At 40.1% G+C, this 27178-nt stretch overlaps 2 protein-coding genes across 16 annotated transcripts in view; one reads left to right on the top strand and one right to left on the bottom strand.

Annotated features, from left to right (window-relative positions):
• SHLD2 (shieldin complex subunit 2) overlaps positions 1-9596 on the bottom strand; it is a 35821-nt gene extending 26225 nt beyond the window's left edge. For 6 of the 15 annotated variants that reach the window (XR_010473528.1, XM_065067588.1, XM_065067598.1 and 3 more), the window contains exon 1: positions 9468-9596. The gene's annotated coding sequence lies outside the window, so the exon portion shown is untranslated. The other 9 variants (XM_065067587.1, XM_065067591.1, XM_065067589.1 and 6 more) reach the window with 7 other exon arrangements.
• Positions 9597-9708: 112 nt separating this feature from the next.
• The window catches only part of LOC102097566 (glutamate dehydrogenase 1, mitochondrial), a 29403-nt gene continuing 11933 nt past the window's right edge, over positions 9709-27178 (top strand). The window contains exons 1-5 of the mRNA XM_065067600.1: positions 9709-10276; positions 22161-22241; positions 23083-23138; positions 24028-24091; positions 25761-25855. Coding sequence (XP_064923672.1) covers positions 9847-10276; positions 22161-22241; positions 23083-23138; positions 24028-24091; positions 25761-25855 — 726 coding nt within the window. The 5' untranslated portion in view covers positions 9709-9846. The remainder of the gene's footprint in view (positions 10277-22160; positions 22242-23082; positions 23139-24027; positions 24092-25760; positions 25856-27178) is intronic.

Genomic DNA, 27178 nt, shown 5'->3' with positions numbered 1-27178 from the left:
ACTTGTATGATATTACAACATATTATACTACATATTATGAACTGCTGCTGCCAACAGAAAAACCACGCAGAAAACTGAATTGTCAGATAACAGAAAAAAAATAGCAAGTGATGGATGGAAGGCTTTAATCTTCACAAAATAAGCAAGTGGAAGTACCTGATTTGATTAACCTTGGGAAAAAAAAAATAAATCCAAAGCAGTGTCCATTTAAACTGTATTCCTCATTAAAAAAGGCAAATATAGAAGAGACAAAGGTAACATCATAATATATAAAAGAATTAAGAACTGTGTAATCATATTGTGTAGCCCTTAATTCTTTTACACATTATGATGTTCCTTCATGCTCCTTTCTCAATTTGGCAAACAAATAAGTTCTGCTCCCAAGAAAGCTAAAACCCTAATCTCAAATGGGAACCAGCTGTTAAGTCCCTTTACCTATGCCTATCTCTTTAATTTAGGAAACCCAGGGTTCAGAATACAAGTACTTACATTTTAAACAAGTGGAGAACTCACTCTGCGAATCTTTCATATTCTTATTTTAAACATTGCACTATCATTCCCCAATGCATATTCTTTCGCCTTTTGGGTAAGACAGAAAATTATCCTTTTTATCTCAACTTTTCAGCTTACCATGGAGATTTTAACATTCATCAACTCTGGTTATCCCATTTCTACATCTGCAATTTTCTCTCTTTCTGCAATCTAAGACTTATTGTCCTCCTCAAATGCTTCTAGTCCCTACTTGAGGCCTCAAGTGCAGACTTATACCAGCATAAAATAATCAAATTATTCAAAGCTGATTTTAACACAGGGCATCTGGTGCTACTTTTTGGTTTGTTTTGATCTTGACCCTCATACAATATTTGATAGAGGTTCTTTCTTACTTTATATACTGTGCAGAACCTACAAACACAACTAAGCCTTAATTTTCAAAACATTAAGAATTACTTTAAAATTTAAGTTCTGAGGCAGCGCACGATATTCTAACGCAACTTTAAGACTCATACACTCAGAGAAAAAAAGTGATGAGCACAACATTTGGCAAATAAGGTATCTTTTAGTTAACAGGCCTGTTAATTTCTTTGACTTAAAATAACCTTCACTGAATTAACCATGTAATAAACAAGAATAAATTAAACCTAAAACTCAATAGCACTAATGGACTTGCACTACAAGTATGGATTCACTGGTAGGTGAGGCATGAAGTGTACAGGGGAAACAGAACAGTGAAGGAGACTGGCTTCTTTTTCCTTCCTTCCTTCTCTACTTTTATGGAACATTTGTCACATGAGGAAAAAGCTAAATTTCTGTTTATATAGCCCAATGGTATGTTAATTTATATAACTGCTACATTTATTTATATAACTGCCACAATGCTAATGTAGACTACAAACCTGAGATGAATATACAGCATACACTCTATTCAAGAAAGCTGATCTCTAGTGATAATGGTAAATCGGCTAAAAGTATACATTAGACTGCCTGCTAGTTTTCCTTTACTAAATTAAAGCCAAATACTAGCTTATCTGAAAAACTGATAAGACAAAACAAAAGCAATCAAGATAAGCTTTTACAAATTGCATAACAATTTTAACACATTTAGTCAGATGACAGCAGTAAATACTCCTCCTGAAATCAGAAAAAACTGTTACCAATGATGTGCAGAGGCTCTACTTTACCAGTATTTCAAAATAAGGTTACCTTCAACCTACTGACTTTCAAACGAAAAAAAACAGAAGAGATAAAGACAGATAAACTAAACATCATCTTGCCAACATCGACAAGATTAGACAATAAATAATAATCAAGAAAAACTTAAACAGCACAAAATCTGCAGCTTGTTAATTAAAAGACACACATCTAAATCAGATTCTGTGGCAATGCTGAGAGTTTATGGCAGCAATTGCAAACTGTTCTCATGCCAGCATCCCTTGGATGCTCAGTACATCTCTGGACACAACTAGGTCCATTCCACCCTTGCCCCTTAAAGTGCCCACCGCTCCCACACCGGCACTGAGCAATGACAGCAATGACAGATATGTAGGTTTTGCCACAATTCCATAAGCTGGCACTTATGTTTGACACTGCATGGCTATACATTTAACATAAATGTCATATGACCACCTGAACACCATACATAACATATGATTTTAGTGAACTCCAGCACTTCCACAGAAATAAATTATTAATAAACCAAGTCATTTAAATATAACACATCAAAAGGACTAGAAAAATACATAACTTTTTATAACACAGTGATTTTAAAAACCATTCAAATGGGCTCAAAATGGGACAACGTAATTAAACCAGAAGTATTTCTTATTATGACCTATTTTCCCATTCCAAGATTTCTCTGGGAAGAGCAATGTAACAGTGACTTTGTGCACTGGATCTCTGCAACCAGTGGGCACCATGAACAATTTGAGGTCTGTGAAAGATGTCTACGAAAAGATACCACATTTTTAGCATCCAGCACAACTAGTGACTTTATCTTTTCAGGAAATCCATAATGTGTTGAAAAATACCAGTCAATGCACTCCTGGACTTTCCTGATCAACAATGTCAGTTTCAATTGTACCAACAAACTTCAGAGGCAATTCTTAATTTCTTTGTATTTGGGCTTCATCCACCAACATCTTCCAAATGGTTAAGTATTCAGACATATGTTAACAATATGGACTTCAATAACTGGTCTTCCAAAGTGAAAGATGATAAAGCTGATTTTGTTAACAGAAATCCGAACAAAAGCATTACAGAAGACTAGTACTCTCTAGTTCATGAGAGCTTTAATGTTTGTTATTTAAACAATACACTTGGTTTATGTCAACAACTTCTGATTGCCAATTGAGTATTAAAGCAAGAAAAAAAAAATGTTTTGCAGTTTCTGATGCTGTGATTCCAGTCTGTTAAGATCCTAGGTATAATTTTTAGCCAGACATCCAAGGCTAACAAGAACTGCAAAAAAAAATGTCAATTTTAATTGTAAATGTTACTTTCAAAGAATCCTTAGTTCACTCCGGCAAATCATACTATCTGTTGTTCACTGTATTGACTAAATGAGACAGTGGAAATAACTAATGGAAATAGTATAAATTCCAGTAAATAAACTGACTAAAGCACTTTCTTTCCTTCCTAATCCTATTTAAGGGAACAAATCTCACATGCTCACCATGTATCTCTGAAGTTTTTAATGCCTGTATACCTGTCACCTTTCACATTACCGGCTCTTTCATCAGCTGATTTCAGACACATTTAACAGTTGGATGGGAATCTCAAATATACTGGGTTTGGTAAAAGTATCATCCCCTCTTTTGTGTTTGAAACCGGAAGTAAGGAAAAAGCAAGCAAAAGCTAAAGATTATTCCACAAAGACACAAAAGTGCTGCTTTAACAAATTCTCACTGATCCAGGAACTGAAAAGGCAAAGCCTTCACATTGACCCACAAAAGCCCCTACTACTTCAGGAAGGGACATGTTGACTGAAAGGTCACTGAAATGAGATTAATTTGTTACGACATCAGATCTGTAGCCTCCAGAGAAAGTTACTTTTTGTCCTACCCATCTGAAAACCAGATTTGGCATTACAGAAAGTGTTATAAAAAACATATTTTATATTTCTCAGTTATATTATCTGGCAGTGCCTATCAGTAATGTATTGACAGTAACAGTACCAAAACATGGCATAGAAAATTTTTGCATAACTACAGACTGTCTAAACAGGAGATGAGGACATTATCTCTCCTGTATACATGAAGAGCTTTTTATATCTGTTCTGTCAGAGCTGAAGTAACCAGTTGGCAATCTCCCTCAGTCACCATGCACAGCAACCACGTAAACAGAAGAGGCAGACGGTCTTTAAAGCTGATAAACATAAACACCACCACTTTTCAGGGCAATCAAAGCTGTATTTACTCATGAGGTAGTTATCAGGATTTATTAAGTATTTTTTGACTTCTGCAGCAGAATTAACATTTTAAAAGCTCAGGAAACTACCCTCTGACACTTACTCTGAACTGCTTGCACAGTGGTCCACTTACTAAGGGTTTTCCAAGAGAATTAGGAACCCCTGTCAAATTTACATTCTGGAAAAAATAGATTAATAATTCTATTGGGAGAATTGTAAAATAAGAACAATATCTTGTTGCAGAAGTTTTGGGAAAGTAAAAATTAATAAGCTTAAATATTATTTTGCTCAGCTACTGATTGTTTTTGTAGCAATGCCTCAAGTATAAAAAACAAGACCCTCACTTTAGACTAGCATCTCCTAAAGAAAATCCCTGCTAGGCTAAACCTATCAACTTCTTACTTGTATAATTAAGAGCTTCATTCCCTATTTTTACAGGGCTATAGAGAAGCAAAAAAAGTTACTACTTACATGAACAGTTTATACTTTAACAATCATGAAAATACTTCTATGCATTATTTTGTATTAAGAGTAGTATCAAATAATCAGACCACAGGTACCTAAGCAACTCACTAATAACACAAAGTATTGGAAGCTTTAAAGTCTTTATCTCAATAGGAAATAATTCCGATACCTGTTCTCCAACTCCGCAGTATTACACAAAGCACATCTCAGATTTGTTGCATGTGCAAATGTAACTTCTGAAGCCTGCCTGGAAAACCACCAAATTCAGGTTCTTTTGTATCAAGGCAAAGGGAGCAAATACAGACAACCTGACAGTCTGCTCTCCACCTGAACTCAGCTGAAGCTATTTATTAAGGAAAGAAAAATCATCCCATGGGCCTCAGTTAAGGTATTCATAGGTCTTTATCAAAACTTCAAACTCAGCTTACTCCTCAGTCTCTAAACTGAGAAGGTAAGTATAGATACCTTATGCTGCCAGCGAAACAGCTTTTCATCACCTTGAGCCTCTAATTGGTTGTAAAGAGACAACCAAAATGAAGATTTCTTGTCAAGTGTTCATTATGTAAAAGTGCTTATATAGACAGATGACAAATTAAAGGAATCTTCTGGAATTTATCTAATTCATGTGTTGCCTGTACTAGTGTCTTACAGAGCGAGCTCTCTAGCAACACTGAAGCTAGACAACCCATGTCACACTTCTCATTTCATTCGTATTGTATTGTGTACTGGCTTGTCATAAAAAAGGAAGAATATGATCAGGAAATGTGGCACTTACAATATAACAACTTATTCACAAATTTTGAATTTGTGAAATAAAATTAGGGTCAGATTACATTAATCATTCCTTAGATTCCTTAGGCTGTAGTATATTTTATAAAAACATACAAATTTAAAAGAACACACGCTTTATCAACATGACCCACCATTATCCTGAAGATTGAATGCTAGAACATTTTCCTGCAAAGAAACAGCCATCTCTACTTTCATAATTAATAATCTTATAATGACACATTAAGTTTTACTTCAAAGCATTGTGAAGGTGGAAAATACAGTCCATAAAACTTGAGAATATCTCAAGTTAAAAATCTGCACAGGACTTCAACCAAGAGGAATATGAATAGGACTACAGCTAGTATTCCTGACAAATTCACACCCTCCCATTCTCCCAGTAACTATTATTCAGCCATCCACAGATCTGTTAACACAGAGGCTGAACAGTTTTTCTTCAGCAACAGTTTGGGACAATATATAATTATTTAGTTACACTACCATGGTCTGCATAAAGCAATATAGCACAACACTTAAGTCCAAGAAAAATAAGTTTTTTTTGTTGTTGTTTTTTTTTGTTTGTTTGTTTGTTTTTTACAACTTGTGGTGAAATGAGGAAGGGAAACATAATTGCTCATATAGGCAATTCAAAGGGGAACAAGAACTTGCTTCGATTCGTATAATATTCTAAACTATCCCAGTGGGTTAGAACCTCTGTTTTACAGCTTGCCACATTATTTCTGGAATCACTAGGAAAAAAATTGTCTTTATATGTACGTGTTAACCAATACTTGAACTTTATCTCAACCAATTCTTTAAGCAAATGTTAAGAACTACCAAAAACTTCACCTAATATGTCTGACAGCTTAAACTGAAGCTTGCTGAAACAACTGTAATTCAATTTGCAGAGTACTTAAAAAGCCATTTGTTTCCATTTCCCAGAAGAAAATTTGTTTACCACAGAAGGCATTATTTCTCTGCCTACCATACAGATCAACTTTCCTCCGGAGCATGCTGTCTAATTGGTGTTCAGACTCTGAAGCCTCTGAACTGGAAGCAATCCCAGGGTTACCCTGGGCTCCAAGGGGCTTAGCCACACAAGGGGCAGAGTTATTCAGAGCCTTGTGAGGACCCCTCACTTCCAGCTTCTCTCCTCTCACCTGCTCTGGCAAGCTCGTAAGTAGACAGGGATGCAAACTGGGGACAGCTGTCCTGGCTTCTGAGAGAATCCAGTACCAGTATATCCTGGGAACATTTTAGCCAAGTTGACAGACATTGACAGAAAACATTAAGCTGAACCTAACTGAGCTTTTAGTTTTAATAAAAATATATTTTCCATTTATGATGCCACTATAAATGATGCTAGACATAGGAAAAAGATTATCCTAGTCATCTGCACATTCTCAAATAGCTAACAGTTCAAATAAAATAATGGATGAAAGCAGAACATACTGGATTCCTGTCTTAGATCACTATTTTCAATAAGATGTTAAAACCTGACACATAATAAATTGGACCCCATTTGCTATTAAATTGATAACTCATACCTTAAAATTGTAGATTGCTTCAGGAAGGCACAATACAATGGTTATTATTGTCTCAAATATAATAAGAAACCAGTTTGTTAAAACCATAAAAATGTTTTAGAAGCAGTTTAGGAAATGAAATCAACTTGTGTCCTTCACCTGCACTTCAGATTTTAAATTAAATCTTGTACCAGTCTATCATCTATACACAATTTCATATGACCCTGTTGCAGAGTCCATGAATCATACAGACAGTTCCTATCACACAGGTATTAAGTTCTATGTACCTCCCTCTCTTCAGATGCAGGTCTAAGACCAACATTCATTATGGAACTAACAAAGTTAGTGAAACTGATCTTGAAGAAAAAAGTTACCTTTGAATCCATCCCAGAGATTCTTTTTTACTGATGCTACTCAAATATCAATCTTCTGATGGCAACTCATATGTTATACAAGAACAAAAAAGATACAGTTAATCTTTTATTATTGCAATTATCACTTTTGTACCTCCTAGAACTAATTCTAAAGCATGTGAATTTTACTTTCCTCTGACAAATATATTTTGCATCAACTGCTCACCACTTACCATATAAGAATACTGCAATGGGGTAGGTATATCACTTTTATTCTTCCTGAATACCCTCAGGCAGCATGGTTACTCTTGTTTCCACAAGGGATTCAAAGCAAACAAAAATATGGTAGGGATCTGCTGAGGCTGGTAAAGTACCTGTAAACATGATTTCATCCATAAAAACATGCAAACAGAAATCCCTAGTTATCTTTTCACTTACAATATTTAAAGACTAAGAAATTTAACATATTGGTTTGGTTATTCTCAGCATTTAGCACACAGTTTGTTGAATATTTTGCTGAAATCCAGTCCTGTTTAGAAAAGAGTACAACTGTGGTGCTGCCATTATACAAAATATAGTTGTGTGACTGAACCCATGGAGAGATCCACTTTGATCTCACACTGTCATGTCCCACACTCAGTCTCAAATACATTCACAAATGTGTATCGCAAACATAGCCTGATACTGCAAGCAGCTGATAACTGAGTGAAGCTCGTAAATTAGAGATGCCACAGCTGAAGGCAGGTCAGGAGCTACGCATGTTAGCCTTTTTATTTTCATCTAAGTCTACACACCTGAGCAAACTGGTTGATGGTATTTTTCACTCAACTTTTTGTGTCTGTGAAATAGTATTCTAAATAACCTACGAAACCAGGTGAAAAATCATTAGCTGATAAAGATTAACTGCCACAGTACCTTTCACTGACTTCTTTCCTACACATTTACAAAATTTAAGAACTTGTACAGAAGTTGAGCTTTAGCTAATGAGAACCTGGAGATAATGGAAATCAAATAATAGCTCAAAGCTAATACATCGCTTAGAGCACTGCAGTACTGTGAACTGAAAATGAACACCACAACAGAAGCTGTCTGTGAACCTCCTACAGCACGGACAGTAAATCAGCAAGGTTGTTTCTGAAGACCTGTGAGAACACCCAAATAACAAACTGGCCTAAGAACAAGCTTCTTTCTTTTGTTTTCCTAGTACTATCAAGGCCCTTTGTTCTCTAGACTATATCGTTATAAACCACCCTCGTTACAGATAAGAGGCGACCATTCTCTTTTTAGTGGTCCTTACTACAACTCAACCTTAGGATAAAGAAACAACATGAAACGAAGACAGAATTTGAATACCAGTTGCCTGAAAAGTTTATGTGCACTGAAAGAGCCTGTGACTAAGCTTCCTGCTGACAAATACACATGAAAGCTACACTACTTTCCCACAAGCTTCACAGCACAGCCCTTGGATGCCCATAGTGGTGAGAGAGATTCCCACTGAGATAAAGCAACTTCCTGGTCACACCTACCCTAAGGGCTTTGGTCTTCCACGTGCCTAAACAAACCAACCAACCAACAAAAAACACACCCACAACATCACAAACACACAAAAACCCCTCACAGTATTTTCCAATCAGCTGCCCAATCCTACAGAAAGTGAACAAATAACTTATTTCTTCTAAAATGAACCTGGTAAAGATGCTGAGACACACCATCTCCTACAGTCTGAAAGCAGCTGTTACAGCTTAAAACTACGTTCTTAGTGATGTATTCAAAAGTCTGAGCTATGTAAAGAACAACTCTCTACAATGGACCAAGACCCAGTAAAAGGCAACATGCTACTAACGTAACACCTGAGTAGACAAAGCAGCCACATTAGCAGTTTGACTTGAAGCCTCTGTCCTTTCTTGACAGCGCAGTCACTTAAATACAGGCGGATAAGCTGGGGTTTCCCAAGAGGCTCCCCTCAGAACAAGGGCTTACACAAACCGCCCTTTCCCTGAAGGATTCCGTACACTGCTCCCTATGGAAAGGCCCGCGCTTGTATTTGTGCTCGCGCTGCGAGCAACCACGTGTTTTGCACGGCAGGGGCAGCACGTGCCAGCCAGGCCTGTCACCCAGCGCACCGCAGTGTCCCCGCGGGGAGCAGGGCCGGAGAGGCGGCCCTGGAAGGCGGCCAGAGGGTCACGTTCACATGAAGGCTGCTGGCCGCAGGTTCCTCACCAGCAACAGCGCTTTCCCAGCGCACATTAGGGGAGCGGAGCACTGGCTAAAACGCAGCTCACCCGCGACGGATAGTGGGGCCCGGCAGCGGCCGTTACCGGTCACCTGGCGGGAGAGGCGGCCCGCGAGCGCGCAGGAACCCGCAGCTACGCAGGAGGAAAGGGGAGCAACCCGGGCGAGAGGGGCAGCGAGGCGTACCCGCCGCCACACGCGCGGTCGCCGCCAACCTACCGCAGGCTGTGCGAGCGCGGCCATGCGCGGTGTGTGCGGGAACGGGCGGGGGCACGCCCCGCCCGCCGCGCGCATGCTCGCCACACCCCTCGTGTCCCGCCCATAGCGAGACTCCCGCCCGCCGCGCCCCCTGCCCTCCGCGAATCCCGCCGGGGGCGGGGCGGAGAGCGAGCTGCGCACGCGCAGTTGGGACGCGCGGCGTGTGCCTGCCCCGCCAGCGCCGGTTCTGCCCCCCTTCCCCGCCCCCACACCGAGGCCGCTTAAAGGCGGCAGCGGCGGCGCACCGCGCCCCGGGTGGCAGCGGTGCCGCGTCGGAATCCGCCGCCTCGCCCCTACGGTCTCCTCTCCGCGCGTAGCGGAAGCGCCGGTGGCCGCCACCATGTACCGCTACTTGGGGGAGCTACTGGCGTCCCGCCTGGCCGCCGGTTCGGTGCTGGCGGGCGCGGAGCCGGGCGGGGCGGCAGCCGCAGCCGGTGGGGCGGCAGCGGCGGCGTGGGGCAGGGGCCGGTGCCCGCGGCGGCACTACTGCGAGGCGGCGACGAAGGAGGACGACCCCAACTTCTTCAAGATGGTGGAGGGGTTTTTCGACCGCGGCGCTAGCATCGTGGAGGACAAGCTGGTGGAGGGGCTGCGCACCCGCGAGAGCATGGAGGACCGGCGCCACCGCGTCCGCGGCATCCTCCGCATCATCAAGCCCTGCAACCATGTGCTCAGCGTCTCCTTCCCCATCAAGCGCGACAACGGCGAGTGGGAGGTGATCGAGGGCTACCGGGCACAGCACAGCCAGCACCGCACCCCCTGCAAGGGAGGTGAGACCCGCCGCCCCCCACACGCCCCCTCCCCAGTGCCCGGGCCCGCGGGGAGCCGTGCGGCCGGGCCCGCAGCGCCGCGGCCCTGCCCTTCCTGTGCCCAGCGGTCGCTCTCCCGCCGCGGGGCGGGCGCTTCCCGCGGCCGCTCCCTGAGGTAACGCGGGACGGCGCTTGGGTCCCCGCTACCAGCCCGGCCAGCGACCGTTAACAGCCGTTGCGGCGGGGACAGGCATCAGCCTCCCGTCTGCTTTCCGACGGGAAGGCGGGAGCAGAGGCAGAGCGGTTCCTGTGCCGCCCCTCGGCGGCCTGTGGCCCGGGCTCCCACGCGTGGCCGCCTGGTTAGCCGAGGTGTGAGGTGTCGGGGCGGCTGGTCGCACAGCCCTCGCCGCAGACACCGCTGGCTGGGTGTCGGGCAAGGTGAAGGGTGCGAGGACAGCTGGCGTGATTGCTCCGTGTGACTCAAGCTTTGGAAGTGTTTATTGGAAAATGTGTGGAAACTCCATGCTTGGAGTGTCTGCTCCTAAGCTGGGAGCTGGAGAGGCTGTCCCATTATATGCTGCCTGCCGCATTCACAAAATGGGAATGTTCACCCACAGAACATCAGTAGAGAAAGATAACAGATATTTGCAGTTACTGGCTGGGTATGCAGGAAGAGCCAAAAGTGTTTTTTCTAGGGAAAGCTGGCATCATAGGTGAGTCTGACAGCCTGGCTGTGCAAAGGGACCAGGAGGATGTATCCCACAGCTGAGCTCATGTGGCATCAGCTCTGATCTCAGAGGAATCCAACTCCCTTGTAGTCCAGGATAGATGGTATTTCCTTGAAAAACAAATGCAAATGTCCTTCAGCATAACTTATTCAGGAGCTCTGATCTTTGAGTGCAGTTAAGCATTGGAGACCATTTCAGGACTGTCTCAAACCAGAGCTGCTGTCATGTGTAAATATATTATTTTTTCTTCAGCTTAGACAAACTTTGTGGTAAATAATGATGGTTGTATAAGCAAGGTTTTCTGTTATTTCTTATCAGCTAAGACCTCTGACTTCTAGAATAGAGTATGAAGGGTGTTCTTAGGTAAATGCATTCTTGATAATCAGTTCAGCTGGTGTGTGTATATATGACGTGGGGATTTTTCTCTTTGCAGCACAAATAATCTGTCCTGTTACTGTGTTTCCATTTTTTTCAAAAGCAACCATGTAGTGAGCATCCTGTGACATGTTTACTTGTTATCCACAAGAGGATAACTCAAAATAAATTCTGGTGATTACTTGGAACAAGAGTCACCAGCATCAGACTGCGTTGTAGCTGAAGCTGACTATGACTGAAGCTTACTCTTTGTGGAGCTACTGCTTCTCTGCTGTAATTTCTTTGAAAATACTGATGGTTATTACAATTCTGTTTTGTCACTGCTTAGGTTAAGTTACTTTTTTGCCGCTGCTTACAAGGAGTCTGTACAACCTGTTACTCTTAAGATCCCTGCTTGCATAACAAAATACAGTTCAGAGGCATATGAAGTAACAAGATAGTATTTAACATATGATAACTTCTAGTATTTCACATTACTGTTGCTCAGAACTGAAAGAACTATAGTTTTCACAACAAAGCATTATAAAATTCTCTGTACATGAACAAAAACCACCAGTTGGGTGATTGGATACCTTCTGTTATTATACCTACATTTCTAAATCCTCAACAGAATTTCTTGATTTTCAGTAGCATTTTTTGTGCCTGTCTGCACTGGAACTGGAGCAAACACTGCAATGTTCATGGAAAGTTACAACTAAATTTCAAGGCAGTTGGAAATGACAGCTAAAGAAAATACTAGGTCTCAACAGTTTGTCCTTTTCTTCCTATGTTGCTCCCTGGCCCCTGTGGGTTTAGGGAAGGAATTGCAAATGATATTTCCTTTCCACTCTTTCAGGATAGTAATCATAAATGGATTTCACCTTCTAATGCTCTCTAGGAATTTGTTCACTATCAGATGACAGATCTGGCTTTGTAGTAAATTTAAGTGGCACATGTGATGAGTGTAGATCAAGTGCTTGGAACCTGCTATGAAAAAACATGGGAGGAAGTAAAACATTTCTACTTAAACTGCAGAGAAAAGGGGCAGTAAAGGTATTTCTGCCGTTATGGTGCATGGGATCCACTGGAAATGCACCAACAATGTGAGCTTTTGTCTAAAAGTGGTTTTTAAACTGGAAACCTAGTAGATTTGACAGGGAGAAAATAGCAAAGCCCAGTGAAATACAACTGAGACCCTGTAGTAGTATGATATGCGAAAACTTGCTGCAGTGAGTGTCTCTGATGCAAGTAATTCACACCAGCAAGAAACAAGGGACATAAGGCCACGTTTTAAAAGGAGGGATGAGATGACATCTGGAAGGCTTGCAGAGCAATAAGAGGAGCCCAGCTTCCACATATTTTCAGATGCAGAATTGTGAACTCTAACTTTGCACTTGCTGAAAAGTAAAGTTTGATAAAATCAGGTCCCCACACCATTTTTTTAAAGTTCCATATTTTAGTTACTGCTAAGTAATTTCTAGCAAGTAGGGATGCTTTGTCATCTGTCATTCTTTTAAGGAGCAGTGTACTTTATATGCTCATCTCTTGTATTTCTTTATGTTTACATGTTACATCAATTGTAATCAAATTTGGCCTTACATCTTTAAGTACATTTGCAGAAAAAGTACATAGCATGCCCATTTATTACTAATAAGCCTGGAGGATGAGATGCTGTTTAGATAATATGAAGTACTGTTCTGTATGCAGATTAGACAAATCATCAAAGTGCACTTTAAGGTTCAAATATGGGATGCAGGAAAACAAATGTTTTATGTCTTTTAAAGGTTGTTTTTCCTTAATTTTGTTCCTCATTTCTTTTTATACATCCATGCCAGAATACTTCATCAGTGATTGTATGTTATTCCTATACACTATTTTTCTTTACAAGGTCACTTACAGATTTAACCATGAACTAATGAAGGGTTTATACTGTAAATCAAATTAAAGCATCTTGATTTAACTGCTCTAAACCTGGAGACAGCTCAGTTACTTGAGAAAACAGACTAAATAAACATTTGAATTATCTGCATTTTAGCAGCACCTTCTGTTTCTACTAAATGTTTTTAGCTTAACATTACAGCAGTTAGATTATGTTCCTTCTGTTATAAACATCATCATCAATTTCTTCGCCTGCTCATTCTCTTCTAGGGTGAAACCTACCCCAACCACTGCTTAGTAGTCTGGCCCAAATCTGGAAAGTGCCAAATTTAATGCCAGGTTGATCTTTATGAAGCAAGTTCAGAACTCCACTGTGCCTGCAGATTATACCTGTTAGCAGAAATGCAGCAGCTCCTTGGCTGCTAGTCCTTCTGTACCTCCTCTGCTGTCTTCTCTGTTGCCTGCAAGTAGAAATAGCAGAATGAATGTGAGAAGAGGCCTGATTTGACAATAAGGCTTGTGGCTGGATGGATGACTGTGGCCTGAAACAGAAATGGAATGGCAGACCCACATGGGTTGGGCTGCATGAGTGCAAATTCCAGATCAGTCTTACCTTTTTTGCATAGGCAAACTTCTACATATCAGTGGGAAACTTGGCTGTCGTGTTTCAGTTCAAGTATGATGCTTAATACCCAAATCCTGGCAACCTAAACCACAGTTAATCAAAGTAGGAAGTTACTTAGTCCTTATCCTACTCTTCTCTTTCCTCCCAAAATGTGTAGGAACGCAAGTCAACTTGATTGTGTCACAGTTGTCACTACATGGTAGTGCAGGTGATTCTTTGTTGGGTCAAGAGAAGAGCTTTTCAGGAAAACTGGCACTAGGTAGTGAAACATGCTTTTTTTCAGTTTATAGCTTGTGGGTTTTTTTGCACCTCATTGAGAGAACTCAGAAATAACATCCTTTGGTGCTTACCTTTTTAATTGGTGTAGAAATGAATCTTTAATTCTACTTCAGGGGTTGCAAAGCTTTGCAACTCAAGAAGGCTTTTTCTTTTGGTGTGCTTCTGTGCTTTAGGAATCTTTACAAAATGGTCATTTAGGTGGTAGGCTTCACAGTATGTCTAGCACACAAGTCTAGATTTTAAAGACTAACTTTTCTGCAATGTAGCTGTTTGCTGGAAAGGAAAATTATTTGGAAGCCTCCTCACCCTATTGAGAACATGGAGATAAGCAGTTCTGTTGTGTGTTGGAACTCAAGTTGCTCACAATCCAAACTTAGTATTTATACGACTGGACTGATGCTGGGTGGTAGCTGAAGTAAGGCTGGGGTCAGATCACTCTTCCCTGTGCTTGTGCGGTGACGTGCGTGCTGGTGGCCAGCGCTGACAGGAAACCACAGCTGCTCTTGTTCACTGCACCGACAGCTGCCAAAAGAACTAAAACCAAACAGGGTACAGGAAATGAAATGGCTGAGTACAGATGACTTTGTTGAAAAGTACTCTGGTTGTTCCTACATAATAAATCTTTGTAAATAGTTTAATCAGGTTTATGAAAGGTATGAAACTGGTTAAGCTGCTTTTTATGTGGTTGCTGACGGCTGTTTTCATTAATAAGTTGGTTTCAGAGAACATGAGTGAAAATAACCAGTGTGCAAATATGAATAAGCTCAATGAGTTCCTACCTGTTTAGTAGTATGGAAATGACTCTGTGTTTGTTAGGCAGCAAGGATAAAGTTAAGTGGTTTTGAAACTTTATAAAGCCATTTTTTGTTAACTGACTGTCTAACAGGTCTGTTATCAATGAAAACAAATGAATCAGAGTTGTGAAACAGCCTAACCATTTGTTTATGCTCACACAGATTGCCTTAACCAAGTTTCAATGGCTTCCTCAGTTCTGAAAGGCTTTAATACCATTTTTAGTTTCAGACTAGATTTTATCTGACTTTGACTTACATTGGGATTTTGAAAAGCTCTGTCATATGTTACTTCAAAATTCACTATCTGTATATAAAGGCAGATGATTCTTAACTTCATTTGCTCAGTTGACTTGAAGGTGAATGAATCTGATTTCCTGCATGGTGCTGCTTTGGCTAGTTAGTGAAAGGAACTATTCTGTGTTACAAAACCTCTGTCTCTGGTTTTGACTGCTTTTCTTCTGCCTATCAGGATTCATCCTCCTGACATGACTTAGGAGGTCACATTAAAGAGCTTCTTACTGCCAATGGTGACATTCATTCATGCTATCCTTGCTGCCATTTTCCAGTTGCAGAGGTCTAAGGCCGATGATTATCTCAGTGCCCAGTCAACAAATAGCCTCTGTTGCACACATTCCTTTGTCTAAATCACTATATGTACATCGTGATAGTAACCTGACTTGCAAGAGGAGAAGCTTTACATACAAGAGTTTGGCAAGTACAACCTCATATGTTGTCTTGGCTACTGTGACATTGTTTATTTCCCTTTGTAAGAGGGGGAAGTAAGAAGTAGTGCTGTATGGTATTTTCACATCAGCAGAGCTCTCTTGATCCTGAGATTGCGTTGGTGGCTTTGCTTTTTCAAGTCATGCATGCATGAAAGTTCTGAGGTTGTGTCTTTGACCCAGGGGTCCTAGAGAGTAAGACATGGAATGTACCCAAGGGACAATGGACCTTTAACATAGATCATTTGTAACCTGAAATAAACCATGGAAACTGATCTGACTTCAAAGGAACAGGCAAGTTTTACCAAAAAAAAAGATAATTAGCTTGTGATAACAACACTTGCAGTGTTGCAGCTAAAGCTTACATGAGCGCTTTATTTTCATAGGTTTCCATTTTCTTGTAGAGCATACCTAACTTTACAATTTGTACAACAGTGGATATGTATTTAAATTGCAAATTGAAAAAACAGGACAAAGAATGGGTGTCCTGTGCTTTTGTTGTCCTCTAATAAGCTAGTTGTGATTCTCAATGAACCATATATGTTTCAGTGTTTTTACCTCTGATATTCTTGCAGGAGGCTGTGCCTTGCTCTTCTGGCTATGAATCTTTTCAGTCTCAGCTCTTTCATGTAATCAGCTCATATTGTTTGTGCAGTAGCCAGCTTTGTCCTTGATCTTAAATAGTTGTTTTCCCTTGCTGCTGTTGGCTCCTTGTCTATTTATAGAGAGATCATACCTCTCTCAGCATCGGGCTTTCTGGATAAACATGTGTTGGAGGGAGTGAGGAGGGGAATCTCTTGCATGATAGCCTCCCTCCTGTTCTCTGGGTTGTCCTAGCAGGTATTCTTTGTTACATGAATTGCAACAGCTCCTTTTCATCAGGAAATAAACTCATAGGCAAAGCAAGGAATTTGCCTGCTTTGTGTCAGCAGTATGGTGGCTTATTGTTTTGTGGCTCCTGTGGCATTTAGACTAGTCAGGGCCAATGTGTGTGTTATTTCCACCCTCTGCACACGCCCATGTGCATGGTATTAATATCTGCATGGCAGAAGAGTACTGCATCTCTGTACCAGTCCTTGTTACTACAGTGTTGAGTGCAGTGTAGGGAACAACCTACTCCTTTAGGTAGGGCTGAGATAGTTCTATAGGTGAGACTCTACTTCATAGCCATATTCTAAGTGCATGAATTCAGGGTAATATGTACTTGCTTGGTGGTATACTAAATTTGCCATGTTTACATTTAAAACACAAGATCTTACTAATGCACCACACTTTTTTTTAATAGAGAATATTCTTAGCTTCTCTCTTCATGGAATGAAATAAACATTTATTTGTATGTGTTTTAAGTATGTTTCAAGTATACGTACAGCTTATTAAAAGTATACAAGAAGTGGTTTGCTGAAGTATTCTGCCTGGTTAAGTACCTTATTGGTCACTGAACAGATACTTCTGGTTAAATAAGAATGGTGGGATGTCTGTAGGGGATTCTCTTTCCTGCCCCAGGTTATAGCTGGCTAATACTGTGTGGAAAGAGAAAGAATTTTATCTCCTCTCTTGGCAGTTAGTGAATTGAATTTAGGAATGTTCATGTTTTCCAGCACTAAATTACTCATCTTGCTTTGTTAGATTTTTCTGGCATTTCTTCATCTTCAATAATTACAAATTTGTCATTTTGCTGTTTACCACACTTTCCAAATGGTTAAACAAGGATAAACAGTTTCCTTAATAGGGAAAGGCTGGATTGTTTTTCTGCATTTAGGAAAATGTACTCAATCTGAAAGAGCCTAAGGATTGCTTGGAATATTGGTTCCTACTGTGTTAGGTGTCAATGATGATGTAGAGTTTGGTAGTATTAGCAGTCTCACCTGCTTACTTCCCAAATTTCATCTAAAGGAAAATGTTATACATAATCCAGAGGTAAAACATGAAGGAACTAAAGCATTACAGTAAATGCCGGAGCTGATTTATGTATTTTGTTTGGGGATTTTGCAGAATAGTTTGAACAAGGTGAGCATCTTTACTGAAGCTCCTTTAGACTCTGGATGTAATGTCAGCCTTTGGACAGGCTCAGGAAAGCTGTTAACCCATGAAGCCACTGCAGAATCCAGTGTTGCTGAGTGGGAGATTATTATGGTTGTAGTCAGTCTAAAAAGTTGCCAATGAGATAATAAAATCTGTTTTGCTGAGTGATATATGGATACTGTAGGGTAAGCTGCTGCCCTGAAACACTTGTTCTGTTGAGCAGGTATTTTGCAAATAGAGGTGAGTAGAACAAATGCACCATCATAACAAGAACTGTCATCTGTAAAGGACCCAAATTAGTTTTGAAGGTCAAAAGATGATCATAACTAGAAGAAAACAGTGTAGTCAAAGCAGGACAGAAGCCTCAGTCAGATATTAATAATTCAGACTGAGACACAAATCTGTTCCAGGTTCTGAGGAACTTGAGAGACTTGCTAAGATTTGCAAGATACTTAGTGCAGGAGGAGTAGTTTACCAAATGTTTTGCTCTGAAGTGTTACTATGGCAATTGTGTAGTTTTGAGACTTGCCTTTGAATATTTTACGCTCACCAGTAGTGAGAATATACGTAGATACTGTCACGTTAGATCACTGCACTAGAAAATCAAGAAATAATTAACTTTCCTACATGTAGATTTTTAGGCATACTAGAAAGGCAGGAATCATCCTTGAAAAGTCGGTGGTTCTGTACACCATGTTTTCTAAGGAAGCATAATAAAACACACTGAACATCATAGAACGTATTGCAATCTGTACAATGTAAAATCTAGTAGGATGTATAGCAAATTGTCTTTGAACTGCCCATTAGTGCACTCCTTAGTAAAAAATTGCTGGTTAAAATGGTAACTGACAGCTGTTGTTGCAGAATCCAAAATACAGTCTTATGGCTAATTACAACTTCAACACTTATTTAAAAAATGCTGTAGTTCGAGTGCTTTGTTACCTCCATTTGGAAAAGTGAACCTTAATCCGTAACATCTGTCTAAGAAGCGAAGTTTAAATCATGAGCAAATTTTACTTTGGCTAAAACAATTATTGGGCTCAGTGCAAGAGGGTGAAGTGTAATATCTCCAAAATACAGATCATAAAAAGGAAGTTTTAAAAGTGTAGGCACAGCAGTGTGATGATGAAGCCTTCTCTTTATAGTGGCCAGTAATGCAACAACATTAAAATGAAAACATTTCCTCTTCTAGAAGATCTTGTGCATAGAAAAACAAAGTCTCTCTCAGCATACTGTTTAACTTCTGGGGTGTGGCAAGGAAAGAGAATTCTCAACTAGAACAAGAATTTGTATGGTTTCCAGTGAAAAGTATTTTCCATAGCAGTGAGTCACACTGTAACTTGAGGCTTTCTTCAGACTCTTTTTGTAGCTAGTTTGCTGTAAAAGTCACAAGTTTCCAGAGACTTAATGCGTGGGACTTGCCAGGGTTTAAAAAAAATTACAATCTTGCTGTGTAGCTGTGGCTTTCATTTGCTTCTGTATTAAGAATCTTTTAAAAAAAAAAAAAAACAAAAACAAAAACCAAACCCAGTATTTTATCTGTGTATACAGTCCATTTTTAGACTCAGGCTATTTAATGCATAGTAACACTGCCAAAAGAGCCATAAAAATGCATGGCAATACTCTCCTCCTGCCAAATTCGGAAGCTGTCAAACTAAATTTCACTGACATCCAAATAGAATAGAGATTAAGTCTTTTATCTTTGTGCATCCCCTTGCAGCTGAAATGTACAGCATTCTCAGATGCCTGCTTCTCATCAGCCCTGACTGCTGAGCACAAAGAACTTCCCTGTCCAGAGACAGGCCCCCTGGAGAGTCATTACAGTTCCTGGAAAATGGTAACTGGCCAAATTGTGTAAAGGAATGAAATGTTAGCACAACTTAAATGTTGTCCACTCATGCCACAGGAGGGAAAAAATCATCACACGTGCCAGGGAGCCGGAAGTGCACACCTTGAGCTATGCCTGACACTGTAATGAACATTTTTAGCAGATAAACTGGAACAAGACAGCCAGTGAAGTCAGCACAACTCTCATGATTGACTAGTCTCCCACTTAAGAAGACAAAGCCAGCAGACAAGCCATTTTAAGTAAAGCTGCTTAAAAGGCTAGAAAAGAAGCCAAATCAAAACCATGAAGTTGTCCAGAAAAGGACAGTTTCAGCCTCAAGTCTGAAAGTTTTTCCTCTGTGTACATGGGTGACAAATAGGCAGCTCAGCTGAAAACCTTTCAGTACTTTGTTAGTCTTGGGGCTTTTTCCCTAGTTCCCTTGGTATGAAAGTTTAATATTTATTACAGTAAAGTTTATTCTAACCCTTGACTGTAATACAAGGAAACTGAAAAGGTAACTGTTTTGCATGTGTTTGAGCTTTTTAGTTAAACTGCTGCTTGTTCACCTTTTCAGATCCCGTCTTCCATATGATGTGCAGAAGAGGCTGCTCTCTCCTTTTGTATTTTGCTTCTCTGTTAAAACCCTATGAAATAACTATAGCAAAATTTTTAGCCCACCGCTGCTTTCCATATAACAATAAACATTTTGTGTGCCTGCAGGACTACAGTTATAGCAAAACTCCTTTGTGTGTGCAACTTGAAATTTGAATAAATATATGGGTTGAGTAAATACACAGTGACCTAGTCCAGCTGGGGGTGGAGGGGCAGAGTCCATTTTAGCCCAGCATAGATCAGGGCTTCAGACTCGTCTGGCTTGAGCAATGCTCAAATGAGACGTGTCCCAGAGTACCTGCTTGACCAAGAGGGAACAGTGTCCCCAGGCAGGACAGTCAGTGCCATAGGTGGTGTTTGTTCTTTCTCCAGGCTTGATTGAGGATAACCACTCCTCTGAAAAGATCAAAATAAGAAGAGTTTAAAAAGCATGTATTATACCATGTAACTTTGACTGGTCTGTTGGCCTGTGGTAGATTCTACTGAAATTTGAAATATTACTTCCTGTGAGAAGGCTCTTGAAAGCCCAGACATGAACACTGTACAGCTACCTAGGTCAGAAACTAGTTTGCTTTTGGAGACCACCCTTCCCCCATATACACACTAAATTGAAATTCTGTTCTTGAGAGGCATGGTGCTTTCTTTTACTGATTGAGCTCGCATGAGAAAGCAGCACTTGGCCCTCAGCTTTATTTGAGCAGCACTCAGTTCCTTTGAAACTGGGATTGTTTCCAGAACATTCAGAAATGGCTTTCACAGCAGCACAGTGCTTCAGTTTGGATAATGGATGCTGGCCTTTTCTCACTTCTGAGGACCTGAATATGGTCTTCTCTTTACATAATAGGAAATTTGTGGTGCCTTGTCCTAGCATCTAAAGGACACTCTGTGCCTGCTACAAACCAGTGTGCAACTTGGCACAAGGATTTGAGGAGTAGAGGTGGGGATACTAAGTTCTTCATGGATCTGTTATGTGCTTAGTGATGTAGGAGAAGCTTAGGTAGAAGCTAACAAATAGCTGTAGGTTTTTCTTTAATGTGGCCACATGACTTTGGGCACTGTGATCTTAAACATCATGTTTAGCCTTCTGTAGTTCTGTATATGTGCCCTGACAGTATGGTTAAATGTTTTCTACTCTGCGACTGCCTCCAGAATACATGGATTTTAACTTTGAGTTCAATCACTTTATTGGAGAGCTACAACCCCTTTTTAGAAGACTGGTAAGAGTGAGGCAGGTGACACATCTTCCTACCTTTGTGTAATCATTTTCCATTGAGTTTTGAACTGCCTCAATGACTGCAATCACCTGTTTTGCATACAAGGAGCTATTGGACCACAACAATTTGAATTTGCAGCTGGACTGTGTCAGAACACCCTGGCAGTTCTGCTGAATGACTCAGAGCAGGGAATGCAGGTGTGGGCTGACTTACACATGGGTGTGGGATGGTGGCCTGGTCACACAAGCTTACTGGGGTAGAGTTACTCCATCAAAATGTTTTGAACTAATTTAAATTAGCGGAGTGGCTTGATTCTTTCTGTTACGTGGCTGTGCCTAGCAGCCAGAGCTCTGAAACTGCATATGGTTTTGCTGTACCACAGGCAATGTATTGCAAGGCTCATAGCTTAACAGGAGCTTGCGTTACTCTAGCAAAGAAATCCTGATTATAACCTGGTAGATTAGGTTCACAAAGAAAGTTCATCTTGTATATACAAGTCCAAAACCAAAGATCTTATGGGATGCTGATGAGCTCTATCAGCCTCCTGAAAACTGAGTTATCTATCAGCTTGGCTCATTTTCCTCCCAAGTAATATTCACTTTTGTTCCAAGGTTGAGTGCTGCTGTTAAACTACTTGACAGAGAATTGTTGAAGTCTTGAATTTCTACTAAGTAGAAGACAGTTATTTAAGTAGGAGATTGGGGATTGTTCTTTAAGCCTTAATGCAAATAAGTTGATAAATTACATACTTGCATGTTATAGATGGCTAGTCTAGGAGTAACCTTCCCAGTTTATAAATACCTCCGAAGTTGTTCAGTTCATTCCTTTTTTCTCATTTGTCATTTTCAGGTATTCGTTATAGTTTGGATGTTAGTGTGGATGAAGTGAAAGCCTTAGCATCTCTAATGACATACAAATGTGCTGTGGTTGGTAAGTGATAATTTTTCAAGCAAGGATTCAATGTTTAATTTCAATCAGTACTGATGTAATCTACAGAAAAACATCTAAAGGATTAAATTAAGTTTTAGACATTAATCTCTGACTAAAATCTTAGCAAGATGGGAAGAAATATATAGTGACCAAAATAATAATATGTATTCCCCTCTGTTGTTACCATAGATACTTGAATAAAGTTACATTTTCATTTGAAAAGTCCAAATTCTGCTTGTTACTGCCTCCTGTAAAAGTACTGGTCTTTAACTCAAATCAAAGGATAACAAACCTGGATTAGGAGGGGACTAATTTTAGGGGAAACAAATGGAGGCTGTGAAGGATTCAGGCAGAGGAGCTGTGGAGAGAGAAGGATAAATTCCTTTACGTGGGTCCTAAAGACATGTAACTCATATACAGCTACTAAATTGTAGGGGAGTTTAGAGAGAATCTGCATATTATGTGTAAGAAAATGAAATACTTCTTAATGTATATAGAAACACTTTACTTAAGACTTCTAAAGTAAAATTCTTGCGCTAAACCAGTAAAATATAAACTGTAAAACTCATTGTTTCTACAAATGCCAAGTTCAAGAGCTTGAAGCATAGAATATTTAAATCATGATCTTCTGAGTTTCAAAGACCATTTTCAAGCGCCCTTGAAGATTTCCCATTTCTATAGGAGTACCTAGATGAGATTATAGCTTATGCTTGTGAAGCCCTAAATGTGGCAAAACCAAATTCACTGCTAAAATCAAAGATATAATTCCTCACACATATTACTGATGCGTTCTGCCTTTATTGTTGAAAAAGTAAAATGGTTTTCCTTTGCGTTCTTGTAGATGTGCCATTTGGTGGGGCAAAGGCTGGTGTCAAGATCAATCCCAAGAACTACACAGTAAGCTTAATCATAGATGAAAATTCGCTTACCTGAAGTACTGAAGCCAGCCAGTTAAAAAAGCTCTTCTAAGGCCATTTTTGACCACTTAAAACTTCCTGCCACTTCTGCCTCTGTAAAGGCAGAATTTAGCTTTTGCATGCAATAGATAGGAAAAGAATTTTTAAAAGCTGTGTCTTTCGGAGGTACAATACTTCAATTATTAATTACTTTTATTCTTAAAGTCAGAAGACTACAAATAATTTGGAGCCTGAATTTTTTTAAAGTTGAAACTGTTTAATCAAGGCTTAAATTAAATTACTTTCAGAAAAGAAATTAACCTTTTTGTTTATTTTGACAACTAGTTTTATGGTGCATTAACCTTTGTATGCAATGTTCCAGTGTGAATAATAACTAACTTGGCTTATAAAAAGTTTACTGCAGGCTTGCCTTCTTGCCCTAATTAAAATACCTTGTACAGAAAGGCATACTAGAATACATAACATGTATTCTAAGCTTAAATAGCTTATATGGATTTGTGTGAAGTCGTTCTACTGTGCTTATTACACAGTAGAACAACTATTGACTGTTGCTGCTGCTGGTGATAAAGAGCTCATGTAGGATATCAGATTTGTTTGCTGTAAATCTCTGCCACAAGTACAGGTGGTTCTTCCTGTGCCACACTTGTAACTTCTTGTGAAACAGAATGTACAGAAAGAACACTAAATATTTTCTTGTGATGCCTGAGTACCAAGGGTCTGTTAGGGTGTGGCATATAAATTATATAAATAAATGAGTCATCCTTTCTTTTAAAAGAAAAGGGCGTCTGTTTCTCTTTGGGCGTAAGTTTTAGCAAATACTAATAAGCACTAATGATGTCTTGTGATATTTATTGCATTTTTTTCTATAGGACAATGAATTAGAAAAGATCACAAGAAGGTTTACCATGGAGCTGGCAAAAAAGGGCTTTATTGGTATGTTGTGCTATTTTACTATTAAAATTCAGGAATCTGATTTAATGTGCATTGGCAGCATCCACTAGATAGTATCCTTAAATAACCATATTTTTGAGAGCTTTAAATAATTTGGGCAAGAACTTTCAGCAGAGAGGCACAAAGAATCGAGTTGTTGCATCTTAGTGCATTTTAAAAGGAACTGTGTCTTAATTTTTTTCTGCTATGAAAAGCCACAAAAGCTGAGCTCACAGGATCCAGAGTGAATCACATTTCTCTTGGAGGTAGATTAAAAAATTGTGACTAAGTTTGGTGCAATTTTTAACCTCAGTACCAAGTTCTTCACTGTTAATGTTTCCTGTAGTCTCAGTTGAGGCTCTTGGCAGATATCTGAGGAAACAGAGGAAGGAAACAGAGGATCCACCCCAGAAAAAGTTGATGGCTTCAGCCATGGCAAGCACAGGCTGCATGAGCAGCGTAGGCAAGCAGCACAGGTGCCTGTTGAAACAGAACTGCAGCCTCTGTAACATTAGTAGGTGTTCCAGTCAGACTCTCAGCCCAGGGTTGTTCTGATCACTTGCTGCCTGGAGTTGCTTTCTGGGAGTCTCCTCTGCAGAAAGCTGAATGTTATTAGCTCATCTTGTAATTAAGTGGAGGGTATTTACTTGGAGAAGGTTTTTATTCAACTGAATAATAAGGCCTGGAGCTAGTGAAAGGCCTGTCACGTACTCCTGATGTCTTAACAGCCCCTGGGAATATATATCCATTTATCTGCAATTTCTTGCTCTTCAGCCAGAGTGTTTGTCATCTGCTCTTTCAGCCAGAGTGTTTCTCATCTAAATTAAGCTTCTGTGTAAACACAGTTATTGATGTTACATGTGACTAGGGGAATACTATTCACTATGCCAGCTATAGTGATTGTTAGTTCAGTGACAATTTAAACAGCTTGATTAAATTTGTCTTTCTTTTTGGCTCTATAGTTGGTGCTATGCAGCTTTCATAAACCTTTTAAAAATACTTGGGGGGGGAAAAAAACCAACTAGTAGAGGCAGAGTTGCATTTAAAATCTTGCTGAGCAAGCCCCTCTGATCCTAAATAGATTGGGCAAATGCTATTTTTAGTTATCTAGAAAAAACAGAGATAATTTACTTTTATTACAACAGATGTGTGAAAGTTCTTTCAAAGGTTTATTTTGTCGAGAAAGATGAAATGTCTTTCTTGAAGTGAAGGGTAAGAACAAATGCATGTGCTACAGTGCAATGACTAGGAACAGCCTATTGTCAATTTTTAAACTCACCCAGGAATAAAAAGGAAATTCTAATGCAAAATAAAAAAAAGCCACCCATGAAGGTATATGTAAATTATACCTAAATAGTGCGCTTCCTGCTACAGCAATGATCATTAAAAAAAAAAGCTTTTGATACATTGACTTTTTGTTGACAAACTGACCTTAATTTTACTGAATGGTTTGTGTGAAAGGTTGGAGGTTTTGACAGTATCGTACAAATGCATGATATGGCATCTAAACCAGAATTCAATCCAGAAGAATCTGTTGATTGCATAATAAACTGAGGATTAAACAGGAAAACAGTTACTCTCTGTCAAGCCCTGCACAGTTCCCAAGGGAATAATGGTTGAAGATAACTGTTAATGTTCAATCCTTAAAAGCTGTTTTCACTGTTGTCATCAGGACCTGGTGTTGATGTGCCTGCTCCTGATATGAGCACAGGGGAGAGGGAGATGTCCTGGATTGCCGACACCTATGCCAGTACCATAGGACACTATGTAAGTTTTGGACAGAGACTTTGAAGTAGAAAAGCTTTCTTGGTTTTGACTGTACCAAAAACATGTCTGTTGACCAAACACTTTTGTTGTATACTTTTGACAGGCTGGACAAAAGAAAAATGTATTGTGGACAACTTATTTCTTAAGGCTTTACTGTCCCTGCTACCCAAGCTTTCTAGCTTCTCTTTCAGACATTGTTTCTGCTACTCCAGCATGTCATACTTTGCTAAGGAGTCTTGCTGTACCTTTGTATTAGTGTGTTGATATGCTGAGCACATTTGCCTATTCAGCTCCTTTTGAATTGAAAAGACATTTCCTTTCAGTTTCTGCAGTCCCTTCCAACAGCTCCTGAGAAACAGAGCAGGGTGTACACCCCCGTAATGAAGCATCAGAGCCACCCAACACGCATTTCTCTCTGGCGTGTCTGTTCAAGATGTGCCTGGCTTTCTTGATAAAGTCTCTTGACAGAATGCTCGTCTTGTGCTTGTCTGATGCCTTCAATAGGAGGATGGGAGCACACAGCTTATTCTAGATCTGACATACAGTCTGAAGTATCTTATGGGAGTAAAAAAAAAGAATGCTCGAGGAATAGACTGTGGCATGGTGATTAGTCAAGTTTAATCACTTTTACACAGAGCTGTGTGTTAGATGGGGGTAAGAGTGTAAAACATTACTTGCTTTTTGTTATTCACATATGTAAATGCCAATATTTTATCTAAAACTTCAAACCTGATAAAAAGCCAAACTTATGACTCCCAAAAGACTTCAACATGCAGAGTGGCAACTTGCTTCCCAGTCACAACAGTTTACTTGATTCTGCTGGGTTGCTAGTTTGTACATGGAAGAGAGAACAGTAGCTGTAGTGGAGCTCAGGAGCTATTGTGGAGAATGACCAGGTGTAGAGAAGGAAGGTGAGAACTCTGACAAGGCTGCAAAAAGTGGAGTAATGTATCAAAAACTGTTTGTAGAGGAAGATGCTTCAGATAACTATCTGGTTGAGACACCAAGAACAAAACCAAAGATGATTAAGGAACTACCAGATATACAAAAGTGACCATGGGGGAAGGAGGGAAGGAAGCTAGGAGGAGAAAATGACCATTGAGCAAAACTGAAGCTCACTGTAGTTTGGAAAACAGATGGAAGCTGTGCAGGGGACAACATGCAACTAAGTGGAAAGATAACTCTTGGGTGAGATCTACAGACCTGATGAGTCAGTGTGGTTGCACACAGATGTGTTCAGGGAGCTTGAAGTGGAAAGGAAAGCTAAGCAGCAGATACAAACAGATGGGGCAAGTCTGCTCAAAACCTGAGATGCAGAGCCAG

The sequence above is a fragment of the Columba livia genome, chromosome 6 (genome assembly GCF_036013475.1).
Source record: "Columba livia isolate bColLiv1 breed racing homer chromosome 6, bColLiv1.pat.W.v2, whole genome shotgun sequence".
Lineage (NCBI taxonomy): Eukaryota > Metazoa > Chordata > Aves > Columbiformes > Columbidae > Columba > Columba livia.
Note: the sequence above shows the minus strand (reverse complement) of the source record. Positions and strands in the feature narration are given on the sequence as shown.